We start from the raw sequence: 20,958 nt of genomic DNA, 5'->3' as shown, positions 1-20,958 counted from the left end.
TTTATAGAACAACTTCTACAAGAGACAAACCAGCCTTCCTGTATGGGAAAGTCAAATATTGTAGGAATTTCAGCTGCATAGCTGCTGACATAAACGCGTTCAGTTCAGAGTTGATTGTGTTGTTTATTATTTGACCAAATTGCTTGATTATCTTCTGTTTTTGGAGTGATTAATAAGAGTTCATTGCAATTATTTTGGTTGCGATTATATAATAAAGTATAAAAATGAGTGATGGCAGATTTTCTGGTATTTCTAGCTCATTCTTTTATTCTTACTCATGTTCCAAATTCAGACTAGATTCTTAGAGTGTACACAGAGCACTATATAGAAGGTATGAAGGAGTTGCACTGTATCTTTGTGGATTTAAAGAAAGCATGAGAGGAACGATCTCCATGAGGAAGTCAGGGTTGGGTTGAGGTCATTACTCTCTGCAGGCCAATCAAGTTCTACCACACCAAACTTGGTCAACCATGTCTTGGAACAGGTAGGGGAAAATCCCCAAGTTGTGAACTTGAAAGTCTCCAAGCTCCAAAATATCTCGGTATGCAGAAGCATGAGGAGTTACTTTCACTGGAACAATCGGCCTGAGTTTTAAAAATATTAAAATTAAAAGAAAATTTCAATGGTCTCTGACATAAAAGCTGCATTTTTAAAAATTTATTTTAAAGATTTGTTAAATTGGCAATAAAATAAAGGTTTTAAAAAGCTTCGTATGAAGTTTCTTCTACCACCATGTTTGCTGTTGCGGACTTCTGTCAAGTGTAATAGGTTAATAAATAACCAATCACCGCCGCCATTTCCTCTTACGTCACGTCTAAGTGAATCACTAAGGCCTTCAAATTAAATGTCAACGAGGTAGGAAAAACATTGAGCACTTAACATCATTGTACAGTTATAGGTCATTTTAAAACATTATGTCATTACAAATTAAGCTGTTTGGTTTTAAGCCTGCTTACGTCCTTTCGGGTTGAATTTCTAACGCAATATTGTAAACATGCTTTTATTTTGAAGGCCATCACCGGAAGAGTATTATCCGCGTTTATCGCTTTTTGCTTTACTTGTGCTCAGCGCTCTGAGTGGTGTCGACTCGACAGTCTGAACAGGACGAAGCGGACAGCAGGTGAGCACTTTACCTATTGTAAAGCGTAAACACGTTGACGGTTATTCGTCTTTTCCCACTTTCTTTAACTTGTTTTTACTAAAAATGCAGTTAATGCCCGCACAAACCGGTGTTTTTACTTAGCCCACCCTGAACGTTGGTCGTAACCGTAGTTTAATCTAAATGAAATAAAAGTTAGTGGATGCAGTAATGAAACATCACACAAACCTTAGCTTTGGTAGTCATATAGGTAGCACTGAGAATCAAGGATAACTAAATTACGTTAAAATCTAAATAAAAGTATGTCTTTTCATTTTCTGAGCTGCATGTGCATTTAAGACGTGCGGCTTTTGCAGAGGCAGCCTGTCTTTCCTGCAGCACCGGTTTATCCTAACGATTTGTTAAATCAGTGCACAAGTGTTACGAAAGTAGAAACTCATTTTGAAAATGGAGTACATCACAGTGGATCTGTAGAGATTCCCCATTTGCCCTTCACAATAATGGAAGAAGTGCCTCCAGAAAGGTATGGACACATAAACACTGGATTAAACTGATTAAATCACAACAGCATGCTGCAGGGAGAAGAGGCAAAAATATTCACTTGTGTTTCATGAAATAAAAAACAAGTGAGAAATAATAGTCTTAATTTTAGGAATTTGTAAATAAGTGTGAAACATGTAAGCGTTTACTCTAAGCATAAGTCACTGTGGGTCGGGCTACTGATGCTGTCTTATATGTGCTAAAAGGGGAAAACGAGGATCCACCTCAAGTAATCAGCTGCAGTACATGCCCAGCTAATAAATTCATGCATATTGCAGTTTCTCTGATTTCTGCATGGTCTGACCTTTAGGTGAATTTGCTGGCAGATCCAGCCTGAGAAAAACTGTGTTGTTTTTTTTAACACACACCTGAATGCTCCAAACCAGCAAAAATCCCCTGGTTTTACAGGGGTGCTCTCACTTACTGATTAAGCACATTTGATTAGCAGTACCTGGCTGCTACTTACACTTTTCATTACTATGGAAGTCTGATCATAGTAGCACCCTGCTGGACCAGCTGGGTGTTAAACGGTGAACACACACTGAGCCCGTGTTTGACCCTAAATATTTTATTTATTTTCATTTCTGTTTTTGGACTAAAATGTCTGTCCGTTGAACAGGGGAAACACTGTCTGTCTTCGGTTATGCTCATTATTTGTTAGGCTGACTTGTCTTTTTATACATCTCACTTAATGACCATATTAATACTAATAAATATTAATATCTTTTCCCTAGAGAGATGTGGTGGGTGCTGTGGGTGCTCGCCATCTTGCTGGCTCTCTTCTGCATTGTGGATGTGTGGTACTTCCTGCGGGCCGCAGCGGTCATCCTGCGGGCCTGGTTTCAGCCTCCAGTCTGGGACATCACAGCGGAGCAGGTCCTAACAGGCCGGGTCACTCCCCATGACATCGACATGTGCCACATGAACAATGCTCGGTACCTCCGGGAATGTGACTTTGCTCGCTTCTCTCTCTACATGCGTAACGGCGTGTTTAAGGCTGTGCGGGCCCTCAAGGCTTCAATGGTGGTGGGGGCCACAACCATTCGTTATCGCAGGGCTCTGTGTATCGGAGAGGGTTATGAGCTGCGCAGTCGCATCGTCACTTGGGATGACAAAGCCTTTTTCCTTGAGCAGAGATTCGTGTCGACAAAAGATGGCTTGGTGTGTGCCGTGATGTACTGCAAGCAGAGTGTCATACGCGGCAGCCCGGACAAGATTCTGCAGCACCTGTGCAAAAGAAAGGTAAGGGAGGAAACCACACAGATGCATGAGTTACACACGCTGTCCCGCTGAATAACATTGAGCTTGTGTTTTGCACGCTGCAGGTGGAGTGCCCTGAGTTTCCAGAGGATCTTCAGCACTGGGTCAACTTCATCTCTGCCAGCAGCCAGGCCCTCAGGGCTGAGAGCGGCCTGGAGGAGAAGAACAAATAAAACCTTTCATGGGCAGATATTAAAAGTGGCGTCTTGTGAGTCAGCCTGTTTACAAGCCCAGGAGGAAAGTCTTCTCCTATTCAGAATCTCTTCACTTAAACACACTTGTGCCTGCACTTTGTACAACAAGCTTTATTTAAATTCCAACATTTGCAGATATGAAACACTTGATAACAGCACACTACATTATTCTGAGAGGTTGACAGTTATGGTAAAAATAATAAAATATTAGAAAATATAAGTAATACAGTTTTATAAGGTGTGTTATGATGTGGTGTGACAGCAATAAAAGAATTCAGGAAATTGGTTTGAAGTTTTTACTATAACCAAATGGGAAGAGATTAAACTACTTTATATGAGAGTGTGTGTGTTGCAGTGTGAACAGGTGTAGCAGGGAATGACATCATGCTTGAGTGATGGGATGATCACACAGTTTACATGTTTGCATGACCAGAACCGCCAGGACACATCAGCCTTTGTAACATCCACAGATTTCATGTAAAACTTAAAAAGTAAGCTGAAAATTCAGTCAGAACGACTGTGTCATGAATGCTGCCTGGACACTGAGTCATAAAGCATGTCACAAACACTTCTCATGCACACGGCTGACTGGCGGTTACAAGTGAGAACAGATTCAATACCAGTTTTTCTTGATGTAAAAAAATAAGACCACAATAAATCAATCCAAAACTCTTCTCACTTTTCATGTCACCTGTAACCTGTACAATTCATCCGTCAGTTCACCCCCACTTCAGGGGGGCTGGAGCCTATCTATCTACCATAGGGCAAGAGGTGCGGTACACCCTGGACAGGTCGCCAGTCTGTCGCAGAGTTAACGCCAAGAGTCAGACAACCTTTTAAACCTATGAGCCATTTAGAATCACCAGTTAACCACCACAACTGCATGTCTTTGGACTGTGGGAGGAAATCTGAGTACTCGGAGACAACCCATGGAGAAAACCTAATACTTTGTTGAAGCAAATTTTGAGTTAATACCATTGAATGTCACAAAAACCTGGCATTTTAACAGGGCTGTGTACACTTTTTATGTCCACTGTAAACTAGAATTGGTTCAGAGGTTTGTAACAGTGGGAAAAAAGTACCCGGAAAAGAATACACTATCTACACTATTCATAAAAGTAGATAAAGTCAATCCAGTACATTGTTACTCTGTAACTAAGGTGCCACGTGTAGACTTAAGTATCATTATTGGCCATAAGCCTTACGTATTTTACACTTTTACAGCCTATCCCTTTTTGTCCTGTCTCTCCCCTCTCTCCAACTGGTAACAGCAGATGGCTGCCCCTCACTGAGCCTGGTTCTGTTGGTGGTCTTTCCTTCCCACTGTCACCAAGTGCTTGCTCATAGGAAGTCATCTGATTGTTAGGTTTTCTCTGAATTATTGTAGGATTTTTACCTTACAATAAAAAGTGTCCCAACAAAGAAGCAAAGCTACAAACTATGAGTGAAGAAAAATATTCACTGCAATAAAAATAATTTCAAAACATAGTAATTGAGATGTTGTTGTCTACTGACAAAACAAACTAAACTAAAAGAAATATTTCTAGGAAATATTCTTAGCTTTAGTCTTGCCTTTTGAGGATTTGATACATACATTTGTTGAGACTTGGAATGGCCTTATGAGTCAAATTCCTCCACAAAGTGCTGTGTTGTAATTACTATTCGGAATCTCTGAAATCTACCTGACAAATACCCTCCATATTATATTAATAAGATGCAAATTCAACTGAAAGGAGAAAGCTGTCTAGGAGCGGAAACTAATTAGAACATTAAAAAAACAAAAAAAACTAACTCTCGTACCATAAAATATAATAAAAATATTAAGTAGTTTTATTATTATTAATATGTTTTTATTTATTGGCAGTGCTATGTTTAAAAAGCACTATTTTGTCTTATACAAAGTAAACAGTAACTTCTAGTGAATGAAAGGGCGCACGGAACGACCTTACATACCGTCTCTGTGTTAACCAAGGTTCAAATGAATAAATTGGACATGTGGTGTGCCTCAAGGGTCGGTTCTAGGCCCTGTACTTTTTAATTTGTATATGCTCCCTCTCGGCGGTGTCATCAGGAGGCATGGAGTGAACTTCCACAGTTACGCTGATGACACGCAGCTGTACATCTCCGTGTCTCCTGATGACACCAGACAAATGGATGCCCTCTTTAACTGTATCTTGGATATAAGATCTTGGATGGCAGAAAACTTTTTACAACTTAACCAGGACAAAACTGAAGTTTTAATTGTCGGTCCTGAGGCTCAGAGAGAGAAACTCTTGTCTAAATTAGAGGCATTTTCACTATGTCCTTCGCTACAAGTGAAAAACCTGGGTGTTATTTTTGACTCTGAGCTTGGTTTTATCCCACATATTAAACATGTAACTAAAATTGGATTTTATCATCTAAAAAATATAGCCAGAGTCCGCCCTATTCTCTCTCGGGCCAACACGGAGATAATGATGCATGCTTTTATTACCAGTCGCATTGATTACTGTAATGCCCTGCTCTCTGGTCTTCCTAAGAAGAATATTTCAACTTTACAACTCTTGCAAAACTCGGCAGCTCGTGTGCTGACGAAGACCAGAGGGCGGGCCCACATTACACCGGTTTTAGAATCGCTGCACTGGCTCCCCGTGTGTTTCAGGATCGATTTTAAAGTTCTTTTATTGGTTTTTAAATGTCTTAATGGTCTTGGGCCTTCTTATCTCTCAGATCTGCTTTTACCATACGAACCCTCGCGGACCCTGAGGTCCTCTACTGGCCTTTTGATTGTCCCTAAAGTCAGGACACATACTCACGGAGAGGCAGCGTTTCAGTGGTATGGTCCTCGTCTGTGGAACAGCCTGCCGGAGGAGCTCAGGGCCGCAGAGAACGTACATGTTTTTAAGAACAGGCTCAAGACCCACCTTTTTAATTTAGCTTTTACTTAGCGTTTATTTATTTTATGCTTATTTATTCTATCCTGTTATTCTATTATTAATTTAGGATTTACCTAATATTTGTTTGATTTTATTCTTATTCATTTTTTAATCTTCTTATTCTATTTATATTTATATTGTATCCTGTTCTTATTTATTTTATCATTTTACCCTATATATATTGTATTGCGACATATCTCCAGTGTTTCCTCGGAGGGCGCTCTCTGCACCGGGGCTGTTATTGACCGTGGCTGCTGGGTCTCTGGGGTCCTCTCAGCCTGGCTGGGGGGCTCCTTTGCCTCCCTCCTGCTGTGTGCCCAGCCTGGAGGCTGCGGTCTGTGACCGGCTCCCGGTGCAGACGGCTCCCTGTGATAATGTTTCCTCACTTGGCTCATGCGAGCCCAGCCCAATTTTTACTCTTTAAGTGTGCGCGTGTGTGTATGTGTGTGTGGGTGGGGGGATATATGTGTATTGAAAGTGTGGGGAGTGAGTTGGAGGGTGGGGTGGGCTGCTTTTAACTATGTAAAGCACTTTGTGCTACATTTTCTCTGTATGAAAAGTGCTTTATAAATAAAGATTGATTGATTGATTGATTGATAAATTAAGATATAAAATAAATAAGTAACTAAATCACGTGTAACTGTGGCATCGCCAATCCCTGGAAAACGCGAAAACGTTTTCGTGTAACCATGCCGACAGGTCAACCAATAAGGCTTCTTGTCGTCATACACCCGGAAATTATGTTCATTTATTCTACCGGTTTCTTCAAGTTGCACCGCTTTCCATGATAGCACTTTCTTCAGGACGCGCAGTGAGTTTCACGGGCATTAAAAGATACTTCTGCCGTCTGTATGGTTGACGCTTAATGTCTGATATGGTGAACTGAAGTGTGGCGGCTGTGCGAGGAGGCTGTGCTCGCTTTAATTCCGAGGGCACCGGCTGCTGGCAGCTAGCGGCTAAGCTAACAGATTTGGCTTTGACAGCAATCTGCAGGCCGTTCATTTTAAAGGAGAAGCGTTAGCTTTACAATCCCCTCAAGGTTGAATCGACTGCTTGTGAAAATATGCTGCTTCTGTATTTTTAGCCAGGTTAATTTCAAGTCAGTGTAAGGAGGGGAACACTGATCTCTTGTTTTGTTTTTTTTTCCCCCCCACATCTGCACTGTCATTGATGAGGTCAAAGATGCATTTATTTTAATCCTGAAGGCAATCATCAATTTAGACTCTTTAAAAAAAATGCTTATGTTTTTAATTTAAAAAAATAAGATAAAAGATAATGACTGTAACATTGCAAATAAACACGTTCTTTTCTAAAAACTTCGGTTTTCATTTTTGATGCTAATATTTGAACTATTTCTCCAGAGAGATGTTGCTGTTGGCGTTGGGTGCCCTCCTCCTGCTCTTCTGCAGCCTGGATGTTTGGTACTTCCTGCGAGGGGCCCAGGTGTTCATCCAGGCATGGTTCCAGCCCAGGATACGGGACATTTTAGCCGAGCAGAGCATCGAAGGCATGGTCCTTCCACATGATTTGGACTACTTGGGCCACATGAACAACTCTCGGTATCTGAGGGAGTGTGACTTTGCACGCTTTCACCATTACATGAGAAACGGACTGTTCATGGCCTCACGCAAACTGGGGGCGAAATTGGTGGTAGGGGCGTCTACCATCCGGTACCGCCGCTCCTTGGTCTTCCGTGAGGCTTTTGAGATTCGGACCAAAGTTTTGGGCTGGGACGAGAAAGCCTTTTACTTGGAGCAGCGTTTTGTATCCAAGAAAGATGGCTTCGTCTCTGCGATCATGCTCTGTAGGCAGAATGTGGTGCACTGCAGCCCCGAAACCATCATTGAATTTATCTGCAAAAAGAAGGTAAGGGAAGTGGTGGCGTCATCCTCAAAGTGCTTCTGTTCAGGAGTAGAATCCACAAAATCATCACATTTTAGTATCACAAAACTATGAGTATTATTGACTGATTAATCAATTTTATTCATCTAACACTTTGTCCGCTTATAGATCGAGTGCCCAGAGTTTCCGGAGGACCTCAAACACTGGATGAACTTCATTGCGGCCAGCAGCCAAGCCCTGAGAGCAGAGAGTGGACTAGAGGGAAAGAACAAGTGAAGCCACACCATGACGCTGCGTATCATGAGTGTCGACACATTTCATATCATATATAGCATTGCACGCACATATACATGCACACAAACACTTAAACATTGTAGAGTGTTTTAGTTGACTTCCAGAAGTATCTCTGTTTTGAATAAATCCTACCTGCTGTGTATTTTTGTAAGACGTGAAGTTCTTTGACCCGAGGGGAGCTGAACATGAAAACTTGAACTGTAAGGTTTCAAATGCTCGGTATGTAAATGGATCACAATGGCGTTTGTAGCTTTACCCTTGCAGCTTATTCAGTAGTTGACTGTAAGTAGACCAGCATTACACATCTTCATTCTCATTCAGCAAAATCCTCTAACCTCAGATAAGCATGTAGAACAAAATGTAATCTTCCACTGACGTCAATGCATGTTTTGAAACAACCAGAATATTTTTGTGCCTGTTTCTAGTAGTTTAGAACACGTTATAACTTTTCACCAAAAAAAAGACATGGGTGCAATGAAATACTTGAATGGATATAATGAACATGTGCTGACGATTGTTTTAATTTCCCTATCAGTATTTTGCACAAAGTTATTATTAACCTAAGGGAGAAAACAAAAATTCTTATGAGGGATGAATATATCGGTGCAATGAAGAATTAAAATATCTGCTTTTAAAAGGACAGCCCCTCAATCAGGCCTGCGTGTCATTTTATGAGAGCGTGCTTATATTTTCGATTGACGGGTGTAATGAGCAAACATGAGGTTGCTGGCAACTTTTCAAAACCTGCAACGCACAATTACCAATGAATGTCTGAGTGATGTTTGAGTCCACTGAGGGGGTCATTTGAAAGTTGTTCTCGTTAACGCATCAGAGTTTTTCCTTTGTGACCAAAGTAATGTACTGTTCTGTGTGAAGGAAATCCGATTTTTTTTTAAAGATGTCTAATCTGTTTTATTTATGTTTTTGATGCACTGATCACCAGATTCTTTTAAGTTTGAAGTTATACATTCTCTGTTTAAGTCCCAACTATTTATGATTGATTGAAATGTATCAAAATTTATTTATTGTGTTTGTTAACATGTAAGTGCATTTTTTTTTCAATTAAAAATGCTCTGGAAACTGTTTGGGTCACTGTTTTTGTCTTTGTGAGCAAAGTACACATGCAGTTTGGTTTGTAGAACTTCACGGGACATTTTTACAGCTAATGTACTTAATTTATATTAAACAGCCTTTAGGTGATCATTTAACAGTTAACATTTGGCATGTAAATCTAAAATTTCTGACTTTCTGAGTTTTTCCTTTGTTGTTCAGAGCTGGAAAAGCAGCATTTGCAACTTTCAAAAACCATAAGTACAGGGCTGTTATAGTTATATGTTTAGATGCTGTAGCTTTATGTATTTAATTTTTCCATCACCAAATTAATCTTGTTTTTACAGGAAAATGTGCTTTTTACAGTTTTAGTTACTAAAACTATTTGTAGATAACGAGTCCAGATTAAAAATGTGATCGTCAAAGTAATGATAGGTATCCATTCAAAATCCTTCCACGTGAAAGTGCCAACAATTGTGACATTTTAATCCATTTAGAAAAGTCCCCCCATCAGTGACCAAGAGCCCAAGGATGTACAGGCACAGGTGTAATTTCCAAAATGTGGGTTTCATTATACTCCAGAAAAGACAAAAATAATGTCAGAAATACACAATCACCTTCACATTTTTGCCATTTCTTCCACACTCAACTCTTTTCATTTCATTGTATAGCAATGTTTGTAATTAGAATATGTTTCTGACCTTGCTTTCAGGTTTTCAATGTAAATTTCAAAGCAGTCAACAATACAGGCACATCTACAAAGAACATCTCAATATCATGGGCATTGACAGCTGTGTCAAGTGCAAACTGAGATTTTAAACATGCAACAAACGATGGAAGATTCATTGTCACTGTAAAATCTAATTCGTTCCCAGAACAGTATTTATTGTTCAGTCACAAGAGCTGTCTCTAGTTTAAACAACACATTTGCTTTGCATTCAAACTCAGAAGTCTGAATGCAATCTCCCCCTCCACACCAGTGTTCTCAGGCACTGGTACATGGTCAGTGTCAGACATGTCACTGTCCTAAAACAGCACGGCCCACATTAGAAATGATGTATATGTAGACCAGTGATGGGAATTAGGGGTAACGGCGGAATTAGGAGAATTGGTAACGGTTACTTGTAATGGCGTTACCCCTTACAAGTAACGGCGTTACTTTTTTCAGTAACGAGTAATATATATACCAGTTTTTAAATTGTGTTGATAGGCCACGTAAAACCAGAGTCATGATAAACAATATATACTCGGCGTTTTTTCCTGAATAGTTTCGCCACGTTTACTGTCTAGCAAGCACTCTCTGCTTATGATTCGTGTTGGTGGAAAAATGCACCATGTCGACCAATCGAAAAATGATATGGCGACATGACATTTGGTCGTTTAGGAAGAGGGGGAAGTTTTAGGAGTGATGGCTAGAGAGAGCGAGAGAGAGTAGAAAAAGAGAGAGAGGGAGTTTTTAGAGATTTGTGACGTTTAGCGTATTTGTATGGCGTTATTTTTGTGCCACTATTCTGAGCGCACGTAAAAACAAGTTTGCAGGTGCAAGTGTTGTATTTTGAGGAGAAATTTATTTTGAGCGACGAAAAGCTGAATTTGAGTGAACAAAATTCATTCCTGCGTGCAAAAGTCAAATTCCTCCTCCTGAGGTCACACACACACACAATAGCAGCCCTTCTCGCTCAGTTTTTGCATTTGCGCTTGCTCAAAATGTGTTGCTCACGCTCAACATTTCTGCCCGTGCGCGCTCAACTCTTTAATAAAGTTTAAAAAAAAAAAAAAAAAAAAAAAGTTGTGCCACAAAACCAGCCAATCACAGACTTGGATGCAAAAAAATCTGATTGGCTGTTCTGGTCTCCAAGCCGTTCGAAATGACGAAATGCAATATCCCAGAATCCATTTCGTCCAAAATTCAAACGAGGCAGTGGCGGAGGAACACAGAGTGGCAGAGTTTGAAATATTACTCTTTCTGGGTCACAAAATAAACTTGTAAGATATTTTCATGCGAGAATGGTGCTGTGTAAACTTCAAATATCTGCTCGATTCATCAAGACATCACATATTTGCATAAGTGCTCTAACATTTTTGGAGATGATAATAGCATGTATTTCCATATATACAAAGGCACTGGAATCCCAGATAAAAACATGAATATTGTTTTCTTTTCTTTTCTTTACTGAAAATGAAGAAAAAGAATATTAGATCATTCACAAAAATAGCAGTGTCTTCATTTTCATTCACAAACTGGAATTTTTATAGTATAAAATGAAAATGAAATGAGGATTTGGCTTTTTCCTTTAAGCACTGAACTAATATTAAGTTGTATATCCGTATATACTGATCTACAACTAACATTTTAGACTTGCCTCCACGCTGACTGGACCACATTCCACAGATCTTCTGCATTCTTGGGTTTTGCTTTAAGAACAGAATTTTTGAGGTCACACCACTAATTCTCAATCGGATTGAGGTCTGGGGATTGGGCCGGCCACTTCATGATATCAATCTGTTTTTGTCTGGAACCAGGATATTGCCCGCTTGCTGGTGTGTTTGGGGTGTTTTCCTGCTGAAACACCCATTTTAAGGGTCAGCATAAGGCAACATGAACTGTTCCAGTATTTTTAGGTACTGAAACTGGTCCATGGTGCCTGTTATGTGATAAATGGGCCCCACTCCAAAGTATGAGAAACAGCCCCAAACCATTATGCTTGCACCTCCATGTTTTACTTTCTTCAAAGTGTACTGTGGCTTGTATTCAGTGGCCTTTACGCCCAATAAGAACAATCTTACTCTCATCTGTCCACAGAATATCGCACCACTTCTCTTTAGGCCAGTCAATGTGTTCTTTGGCAAACTGTCACCTTTTCAATACATGTGGTTTTTTTTCAGCAGTGGTACTTTATGAAGGTTTCTTGCTAATAGTTTGGCTTCACATAAGCATCTTCTGATTACTGAAGTTCTCACAAGTAAATGGAGATCTTTTTTTATTTCTCTGGAGCTCATCACTGGATGCTTCTTTGCCATTATTGTTATTCTATGATCTAGGCGGATGGTAGTATTCCTTTTTCTACCACGTGTTTCGGGTTTTCTTTCCCATTTCAAAGCATTTGAGATCTTTTTAGCTGAGCAGCCAATTATTTTCTGCACTTCTTTTTAAGTTTTCCTCTATCCAATCAACTTTCTGATCAAAGTTTTTTCTCCCTCGATGCAATGTCTGGAACGACCCATTTTACTCACTGAGCAAGGGCTAAAACCAGCAGGTACAACAGCTGCCTTCCTTCCTTAAATAGCCCAAAAAAAAAAATCAGATTTTTTGGAACTTGGAACTGTTTAACCCTTTTCTTCTTTTTTCTATATCTTGTTGTGTATGATATATTTTTATTATATACTTATTAGATATTTTTTTTAAATTGCATTTGATGCATTTGATACAGAATTCAACAAGCCAAACTGTCTCTTTACAAAGTCCCGTATCATATCGCATTAAGAAAACATCGCGTATGCTCAGAAGCTCACTCCAATGCAACCTTGACAAAGCTCAACAAACATCAGTAAACACGCAGACTGCGTGCAGTTATTCCCATAGTGTGCCAAGTCCCGAGTATAAACGCTATAAATGATACAGTTTAACCAAAAGTAACACGTCTGTGTCGAAAGTACAGATATTTGTTTAAAAATGTAGGGAGTACATGTAAAAAGTTATTAGAATTCAATTTAAGTACCCTTACTTCCCCGTTATATAGACAGCGAATATAGACATCTAGACAGATTACAAATTAAATGCCACATATGCGAAGAGAGAGAGAAAGACGGGGAAAAAAACAACAACTATAATAGAAGACGTGATTTATCTCAGATAACAATTTCAGTGGGTAGATGCTTTGGAATATTATATTTTTTATGGTTTGTTTTCTAGAAGTAATTTTAAAGACTTTATATATAATTTAAATTCGTTTAAGAGAATAACCAAAATAACGTTACAACACAGTTTGCAAAATCGAATGAAATATTTGGTTTTTACCATTTCTGAACATCAAGCCAGAATGTCTGCAGTACGATAAACCTGTTGTTCGCCTCACTCCCGCTCCGTGCCAGTTGGTGGCAGCAAAGCACCCATTCGTCGTTTGCCGACCGTCGATACAGAAACTGGAAGTAGTCCTGTTAAAGCCCTCAGTGGCCACGCCCCCTCATTCTCTTCCTGTAAACAAAGCAGTAGCTATTTGTCACTTTCTAGCTGTACTTTGGTGTTTTCTACGATGGCTCAAGCCGGGGTGCTCCTGGACAAGGACCAGTTCAACTGCTCCATCTGTCTGGACGTGCTGAAGGACCCGGTTACTATACCGTGCGGACACAGCTACTGCTCGGGCTGCATCCAGAACTACTGGGACCAGGACGACTACCTCGGGGTTTATGTCTGTCCGCAGTGCCGACAGAACTTCAACCCGAGGCCGCTGCTCGCCAGGAACACCATTCTGGCCGACGTGGTGGAGATATTTAAGAACACGACACTCCAGGACGCCGCGGCACCGACAGCTGGCCGAACTTTTGCCGAAGCCGGCGACGTGGAGTGTGACGTCTGCATCGGGTTGAAGAGCAAAGCGGCCAGCTCCTGCCTGGTTTGTCTGGCGTCGTACTGCGATGATCACGTCCGGCCTCACTACGAGTCCTCAGCCTTCAAAAAACACAAGCTGGTGGCTGCCTCCAAGCGGCTCCAGGAGACCATTTGTCCGCGACATGACAAGCTGCTCGAGGTCTACTGCCGGACCGACAAGCGCTGCATCTGCTCCCTGTGTCTGACCGACGAGCACAAAGGGCACGACACGGTGCTGGCTGAGGAGGAGATACAGCAGAAGAAGGTAATCACCTCACCTGAATTACACAGAGGGAGGAAGCCTCCCACATGGAGCTCATTCCCTTTTTTCTGAGGCTGAGTTAACTGCCTCCACAATGTGCTGTCTGGAGTGTTTCCCTGATTTAAAACCCCAGTCTGCCCCTCACTAATATCCCCATATTATAAAAAGATTAAAAGCAACACTTAAAGTGATAAAAAAAAAAAAATTAAAGGGAAACAAAACATTTTGACACAGTTAACTAAATCTAAACTATAGCAAACTGCCAGAGGAAGCAAAGGTAAGAACCTTACAAGTACAATTGTTCTGACTAAGTCTCCTTCGTATTCAAATGTCACACCGCAGTTAAATCTGCTGCACTGGCTCCCCATCATCTGGAGAGTCCACTATAGGATTCTGGTTTTGCCTTTTAAAGCGCTGCAGGGATGGGCACCATCGTGCAACCCCAGCAGGTCCCTGAGGTCATGTGATCAGGGCCTGCTGGCTTTGCAACATACAAAGCTGAGAACTAAAATAGGACGGAGCTTTTGCAACAGTGACCCTGAGACCCTCTGGAACCTTCTCTGTCTGAGCGTGTGGTCTGTGCTTTCTTTTAAAAAGCAGCTTTTTAAACTTGCTTTTTGGGTAACTTTTTGTTTCTATGTTTTAGCATTTTTGTTGCACCTTGCCTTTTTTGTGCTATATAAATAAAATCTTAATTGCTTCCTTAGAGTTTTTTTCCATATGACTGTAGTCAGGGTTTAAAAAGTCTAAATACTGCAGTGCAGCTTAAGGTAAACATTAAAGTGAATATAGTCTTTTTCTCATATAAACATAATCCACAGATGCAAATGTGTGTTGACATTTCCAACATGCACTTTCTCTTAAAATCGTCTTTTAACAGTGGACTGAATCCACTCCAGAGTCAAACAATGTGTCTTTTCTTTTTCTTTAAGTGAAGACTTAATCTAATCCAGGGACCCATTCACAGGGGGACAAAAATAGTCTAACTGTTAAGATGCTTTAGAGAAATGGGGCAGAAAAGACACATGTCTACCACACACGCACACACACACGCACACGGGTAAAATGAAAGGCTGCAAATCTTATAATTAAAGACATTTGAGAGGCTGGAAGCTGCATTGAAATGATTATCAAAGTGGTTGCCATGTAATTATCTATAAATCAACCCATTGTTTCATTAATTTTGTGTTGTCTATTCTTTAATTATGAACCTCTGAATGTTTCATTAAAGCGCTGATTTGGTTTTGTCAATCAGTTGCCATTTGTAGGGTTGTATTCTACCTTACATCAAATGTGAGAAAAGAAGTCAAATTTTCCAGATTTTTCCAAAATAAAATAATCCTCAACTAAAGGTAACTTTATCTGTTCCTTTATAAGAGAACTCATTTATTCATCTGGTATGTACATTTGCTTGTAGGTTGGGTTTGTGTTTCAGTCCTGAAGGACTTTTGTGTGTAAGATGAACATGACAACCATTGTACCACAGAGCCTCCTATGCATGAACAAATATTTGTCCCTATTCACAGCAGTATAAAAATCAATGTGACTAAGTGTCAGGGTGCTTTAGAGAGGAAGAATGTATTTTCAGCTGCTCTTTTGTCACAGCTGCAAGCGCCACATGTTTGAGTTTTCCACCAGATACAACCCCAAAGGGACTTGTGTCTCCAGCTGGAATCAAATCAGCGCCGCTTCACTTGCTGAGCAAATCACTACCTGATGGAGCCACTTGTTAAGTTGACTTAGAGAAACGAGGGAAAAAAAGTGCAACCAACTTAAAAATATTTAAAATGACTCCAATAGATCTAAAGAAAAGCTGCAAATCTTTTCCTATTTATCTCACCAAAAGAAAAAGAAAGAAAAGCTGACACCCTCATGTAAATTTTGACATGCTGTAATTCCAAATTGATTTGGGTCTCTTCCTGGAATTAACCAAGGGCCTTTCCATTTGATAGGCAAACATATAAACCACTGCTTACATGTTCAAATAATAGTCACGCAAATGAACATCATTTAATTTTCTGTATATCTGTTGCTAACTGCTGCTGTTCATTATTCTTTTATTGTGAACTGAGCTATTGATTGTATTTTAAAGGTCTCAGTGGTTTTCAGGGTTTTACTACCGAGTCATAATTTGTGATGCAGTTTTAATGAGGAACGCATTAAAGCAGATAACTCAGATCCTTTGTGTTAAGAAGATCCAACGTTCATCACTGAGTGTTTCGGTGTCTTTAATTCACCACACTATCTAATCTAGAATACATTTTCAGCCTGATCCACAGTAGGACCAAACAGTTTAACTGTAGACTCGTCAGAGAAATGGAGCAGAGATGTGAAGTTTATAGTTTGGGTTTGAAACACCTCTGGAGTTCCTCAAACCTGTTTTTGGGTATTTGTGTGGAATAAAAGCAGCAAAGAATTAAACAACTGAAAGACTTCATAATAATTTTTAATTTCTTCTCTTTTTTTTTAGTGATTCAGTTTTAGTGACAACTGACTTCAGTCCGTGCACAGGCCCAGTGTAGCAGGAAATCTGGATAATGTAGCAGAGAATGAAATGCATCTACTTCTGTTCAGTTACATGACTTTTTATTTTTGATTTTCGTCAGAGGCAGCTCAGTGAGATCAAGCAGAGCTCCCAGCTGAGGATTCAGCAAAGAGAAAAGGAGGTGCAGGAGCTGAGAAAAGCCATTTTCTCTCTCAGCGTAAGTGCTGATGTTCAACATCTCACTGTTGGATGGTAAAAATGTCTAATCTTTCTACTGTTAAAGGTCTACATTTGCTATTTTATCAGCTTTTGAAGTTTTTTTTGGTCTTTCTTCACTCTTTGCCTGGCGTTCTGTTCTCTGTCTCCCTCCAGCGTTCGGCTCGTGCAGCAGCCGAGGAAAGCGACGCAGTCTTCTCCGAGCTGATTCGGTCAATAGAGCTGAAGCGCTTTGAGGTTAGAGAGCTGATTAAAGCTCAGGAGAAGACGGCCATCGGTGAGGCAGAGAAGCTGCTGGAGCAGATTCAGAAGGAGATCGGCGAGCTGAAGAAGAATGAAGATGAACTGGATAAGCTTTCCCACGCTGAAGACCCCATCCATTTCCTTCAGGTGGATAAGAGTTTATCACACTCTCAGGACATTTTACTGTGACGATATGCTACACAATGAAAATAGTCCCTGTTTGTAGGGAGTTCTTAAACTTAGGAATTTCCTAAGTTTTTATCACATCCAGACCCTTTCGTAGATAATCTTTCACTACTGTAGTCCCAGCCTTGGATCTGGTGCCTTGTGGTCGTTGCCCAAACCATTTTATGTCTTGTCTTTTGTCATGAATGCCACCCCTCCACTTATTTCTGCTACTCACCCTTCCTTGTTGTGTTCTGTATAAATAGCATGCTGGGAAACATCTCTGCGTCAGCTTACCTTCCTAGTCTCTATGTTGCTAAGCCCACCATGTGCTGAAATATTCATAAACACACCGCCACAGCAAAGTCTTGGGAAAAAAAGTGGTTCAAGTTTTATCTTCACCACTGTTCCTGGTCTGTATTTAGAGCTGTCAGTCCCTCCATGCTCCACCTGTGCTGTCGGCTTCGCCGTTGGTTGCATCGGACCCAGACTTCACCTTCGGCCCGGTGATGACAGCTGTGTCAGATTTTAAGGCGCTTCTGCAGGAGGTCTGTCAGAACGGATGTGTCAGCATTTATGAGAGAGGTAGATATAAAGATTTGTATCACATTTTAATTTTTTGCACCATAAATGATTCTGTCGACTGTCTGTTGACGTTGTTCTACTTTTTTATCTTTTACAGTGAGAAATATAGTAATTGTAAGGAATCCAGATCTCTCAGTCGAGTCTGACTGCACGGTGGTGGATCGAAGTTTTAATCTGGAAGTTGTACAAATGGAAGCAGCTGCATGTGAGTGTTCATGTGTGTCACATTCACAGGTTTTATTAACAGTTTTAAACAGTGCAGCAGTTTTGGTGGTCAGGGATGATTTTTAATCATCTTAAATCACTCTTTTAAATCAAAATCACCATCTTATCTGCGCCAGATTAAACACTCTTACAAAGCTCAATACATTTATTTTTTAGGGTTTTACATAGTCGCACGTATTTTAGGTGTCCGGTGTGTAAAGGCCTGTAGGGTCATTTAAATAAACCTCCCCTGGCAGCAGGGTCACACACCATTAAGATATTAAAGATTAAAATGTATAATTTACTGATTTCAAACAACTCTTAGATAATAAATGGCAGTTAAAATAAAGAATATCTAAATAAAAAAATATAAAGTGATATAATAATTGGGTGATATTGTTGTAACAGCTGGGAGATACTGACAGAAATGTGATATAAATATAAAAGAAATTCATCCACTTTATCAAAAGCTCAGTGGTCTACACTGATATTTTTCATGTTTGGTGTAACATGAAAACAAAATGAATATTTTCCTGTTTTTCTAGAAGGAATTTGCCTTAAATCAAACTTAAGTAAGACTAATATAAATCCACAAAAAACTCTCACACGTCACCAAAAACACACTAAAAATGTAAAATTTCTGTCCTGATAAAACTCTGTTTATTTTATTTTTATTTTAATTGTGAAAAATGAGACATGTTAATCTGATCTTATTATCTCACAGCAGTTGGCTTTGCTGAATCTGCAGATAAAGACCGATAGCTGAGACTGTAGTAACCTCTTTTTGTTACCCGTCTTTGTTATCGCAGTGATCCCTTCGCCTGGTCTAGACCAAAGTCATGTGAGCCCTCTCAACCCCTTCCTCACTCCAGGACCTCCAGCGTTTTCCTTTTCACCATTTGGTAACTACAACATTTAAACAGTATTTACTGCACGTGTATGAAACCCACTTAACTCAAGCAAACCACATGCAAATCCTTCTGCTCATATTATTGTTCTAGTGTAATAAAGAAAGAAGCCGATTGAGTTTAGATGTGCTTAAACCCGCCAGTGCCGGGTGTCACTGTAACAAGAACTTGTGCAAATATTAACTCTTGTTTCTTTGTTTGATAGATTTGTTTGTTGTGTTTTGTTTACATAGTCAATATTTTAAAGCTAATCTTTAGTTAATAAGTAGCTCAGCCAGATGGTCGAGAATCTTTAAATATCGATTTTTGTCTCCGCCTGGGATCGTTCCCTTGTTAGGTGGATGTGTGAAGCTCTACACTTTGGAGCCACTCAGCACAGTTTGAGACCTAAATTTTATTTGATACACGTCAGCAAGCAGTGCTCTCATGTGGCTGCGTGGCACTCCTAGTCCTAATCCCAAGCTTTGATTAATGGGAGGGTTGTGTCAGGAACTTATGGAAGCTCATTTCTGGCACTAAAAACATTCACGAGTTACAATTTAGATTTTTATTTAAAAGTTTTTGTTTGGGTATCTCACAATTCTCACTTACTAACTCTATCTTCTGTGAAAATAACTTGAAATTTTAAATTATTTTCTCAATTTTTAGTTATTTTCCAACAAGTTTGAGCTGAAATTTTCACTGTTTTCCAGAAGTGGAAACAAGCTTCTATTTGATAGTCCGATATTTAAAAAAAACAAAAACATGGATCGATCCGTTGTGGTGACCCTTTGGGAAATAAGGGATCAGCCAAAGTACTTTGAGATAAATCTATAGCCACGTGACAAATCTGATATAATCTTGTAAAAAAATGCCAAAGTAAAGGAGTAAAGTTTGACTTTAAAAAAATGTTTGCTCATGCTGGCTATTTGATTGCTGCTAAGTCAGGTTTTTGGATTGAACATTTTAGCTTAAAGGCAGGCAGGGATCGATTCACTTAATCTAAATTCTGTTAAACAGCGTCACAAAATGAGAAAAGAAAAAAACTCAAAACTTCAGAAAACAATGAAAAAAGAACATCAATCGCTTCCACGCTGCGGGACTTTGGTTTTTATTCATATTGTTCCAGAAAAGCTTGTTTTTACACACGTGTGCATTGATCTTTTTATCTTTTTACGTAGCTATTGTTGTTGATCATCATTCTTTGTAGAAGGCTCGATCCAGTATTAAGCAGTGGTTAAACAGAAAATTAGTAACAACTTTACCCCTTCCTCACATTTCAAGCTAGACTCTACTGGTATAAGTTGTGGTATTTATTTGTGCTAAAGACAAAAAAAAAAAAGAAAGATTTTTCTTTGTTTCCTTCTTTTTCCAGGCTCTAAATTCTCCTCGGGATCCAGACATAAGCACCCTCCACGACGTGCTCACCCCAGGAGGAAATAAGACTTCTTAAGGACATCAAACCTCACTTTCACACACTCACCCTGATGGAACGTCATTATACTCAAGTGCTGTCCACACACAAAGCCACACTACAACTTAAGTCATGTAATTGCTGTTTTTTTTTTAAATTTTTTATTCTGCTATACTCAAATGTAATCAGTGTTGGGAAAGGCACGAGAAAAGCATCTGTGAAGATCGCACTGACGATGTATTCAGCAGCAACAAGCAGGACTGACTTAGTGCGTTTTATTTCAGTGTTAGATGCTTTTAAAGGTATATTATTTATTTTTTTTAACCCAGTAATCCTCTGTAAACAGTCATATTTGCTTCAATGATAACGTGGATTATTTGACATGCTGGCATTAAAAAACAAACGCACTACATTTTCTCACGGGTGGTTTTTGTTTACACATCAGCTCCGTGACCAAAACGCTGGCTCCAGGCACGAAAACAATGCCATTTTCCAGTACAGCCTCATATCAGATTGTATTTAAATGTGATCTCACAGGAGCTTCCCTGATGTGGGACCTGGAGGCGTTTTCTTTGTCAGGCTGGTCTTTGCACAGGCTCTCTGGGACGGCCCATTTGCTTCTTTGCTGGCTGTGATTGGAGGCTTCAGGTTGCAGCAGGTGAAACATGAGAAGCTGCTGTCAGCACACCTGTGAACTACGCCCATCTTTGCCTGT

General features: G+C 39.8%; 3 protein-coding genes across 3 annotated transcripts; all 3 read left to right on the top strand.

Moving 5' to 3' along the window:
• Positions 1-1,065: 1,065 nt before the first annotated feature.
• LOC146613276 (protein THEM6-like) lies at positions 1,066-3,749 on the top strand. Its single transcript, XM_085378213.1, has 3 exons — positions 1,066-1,120; positions 2,374-2,881; positions 2,965-3,749. Exons 2-3 carry the CDS (start codon positions 2,378-2,380, stop codon positions 3,070-3,072), a joined length of 612 nt encoding a protein of 203 aa, XP_085234339.1. The 5' UTR covers positions 1,066-1,120; positions 2,374-2,377; the 3' UTR covers positions 3,073-3,749.
• A 3,024-nt stretch (positions 3,750-6,773) lies between these two features.
• On the top strand, positions 6,774-8,176 carry LOC146613275 (protein THEM6-like). Its single transcript, XM_085378462.1, has 3 exons — positions 6,774-6,819; positions 7,370-7,874; positions 8,019-8,176. Exons 2-3 carry the CDS (start codon positions 7,374-7,376, stop codon positions 8,124-8,126), a joined length of 609 nt encoding a protein of 202 aa, XP_085234588.1. The 5' UTR covers positions 6,774-6,819; positions 7,370-7,373; the 3' UTR covers positions 8,127-8,176.
• Positions 8,177-13,377: 5,201 nt separating this feature from the next.
• ftr67 (finTRIM family, member 67) lies at positions 13,378-20,644 on the top strand. The gene is made up of 7 exons (XM_085377935.1): positions 13,378-14,047; positions 16,651-16,746; positions 16,902-17,135; positions 17,579-17,738; positions 17,836-17,943; positions 18,752-18,844; positions 20,205-20,644. The coding sequence occupies exons 1-7, from the start codon at positions 13,448-13,450 to the stop codon at positions 20,270-20,272; spliced, it is 1,359 nt and encodes a 452-aa protein (XP_085234061.1). The 5' UTR covers positions 13,378-13,447; the 3' UTR covers positions 20,273-20,644.
• The last annotated feature ends 314 nt before the right edge of the window (positions 20,645-20,958 follow it).

This window comes from Diplotaxodon limnothrissa, linkage group LG18 (genome assembly GCF_057381915.1).
Source record: "Diplotaxodon limnothrissa isolate DT_005_m linkage group LG18, D_limnothrissa_male_GT1.1, whole genome shotgun sequence".
NCBI classification, from domain to species: domain Eukaryota; kingdom Metazoa; phylum Chordata; class Actinopteri; order Cichliformes; family Cichlidae; genus Diplotaxodon; species Diplotaxodon limnothrissa.
Note: the sequence above shows the minus strand (reverse complement) of the source record. Positions and strands in the feature narration are given on the sequence as shown.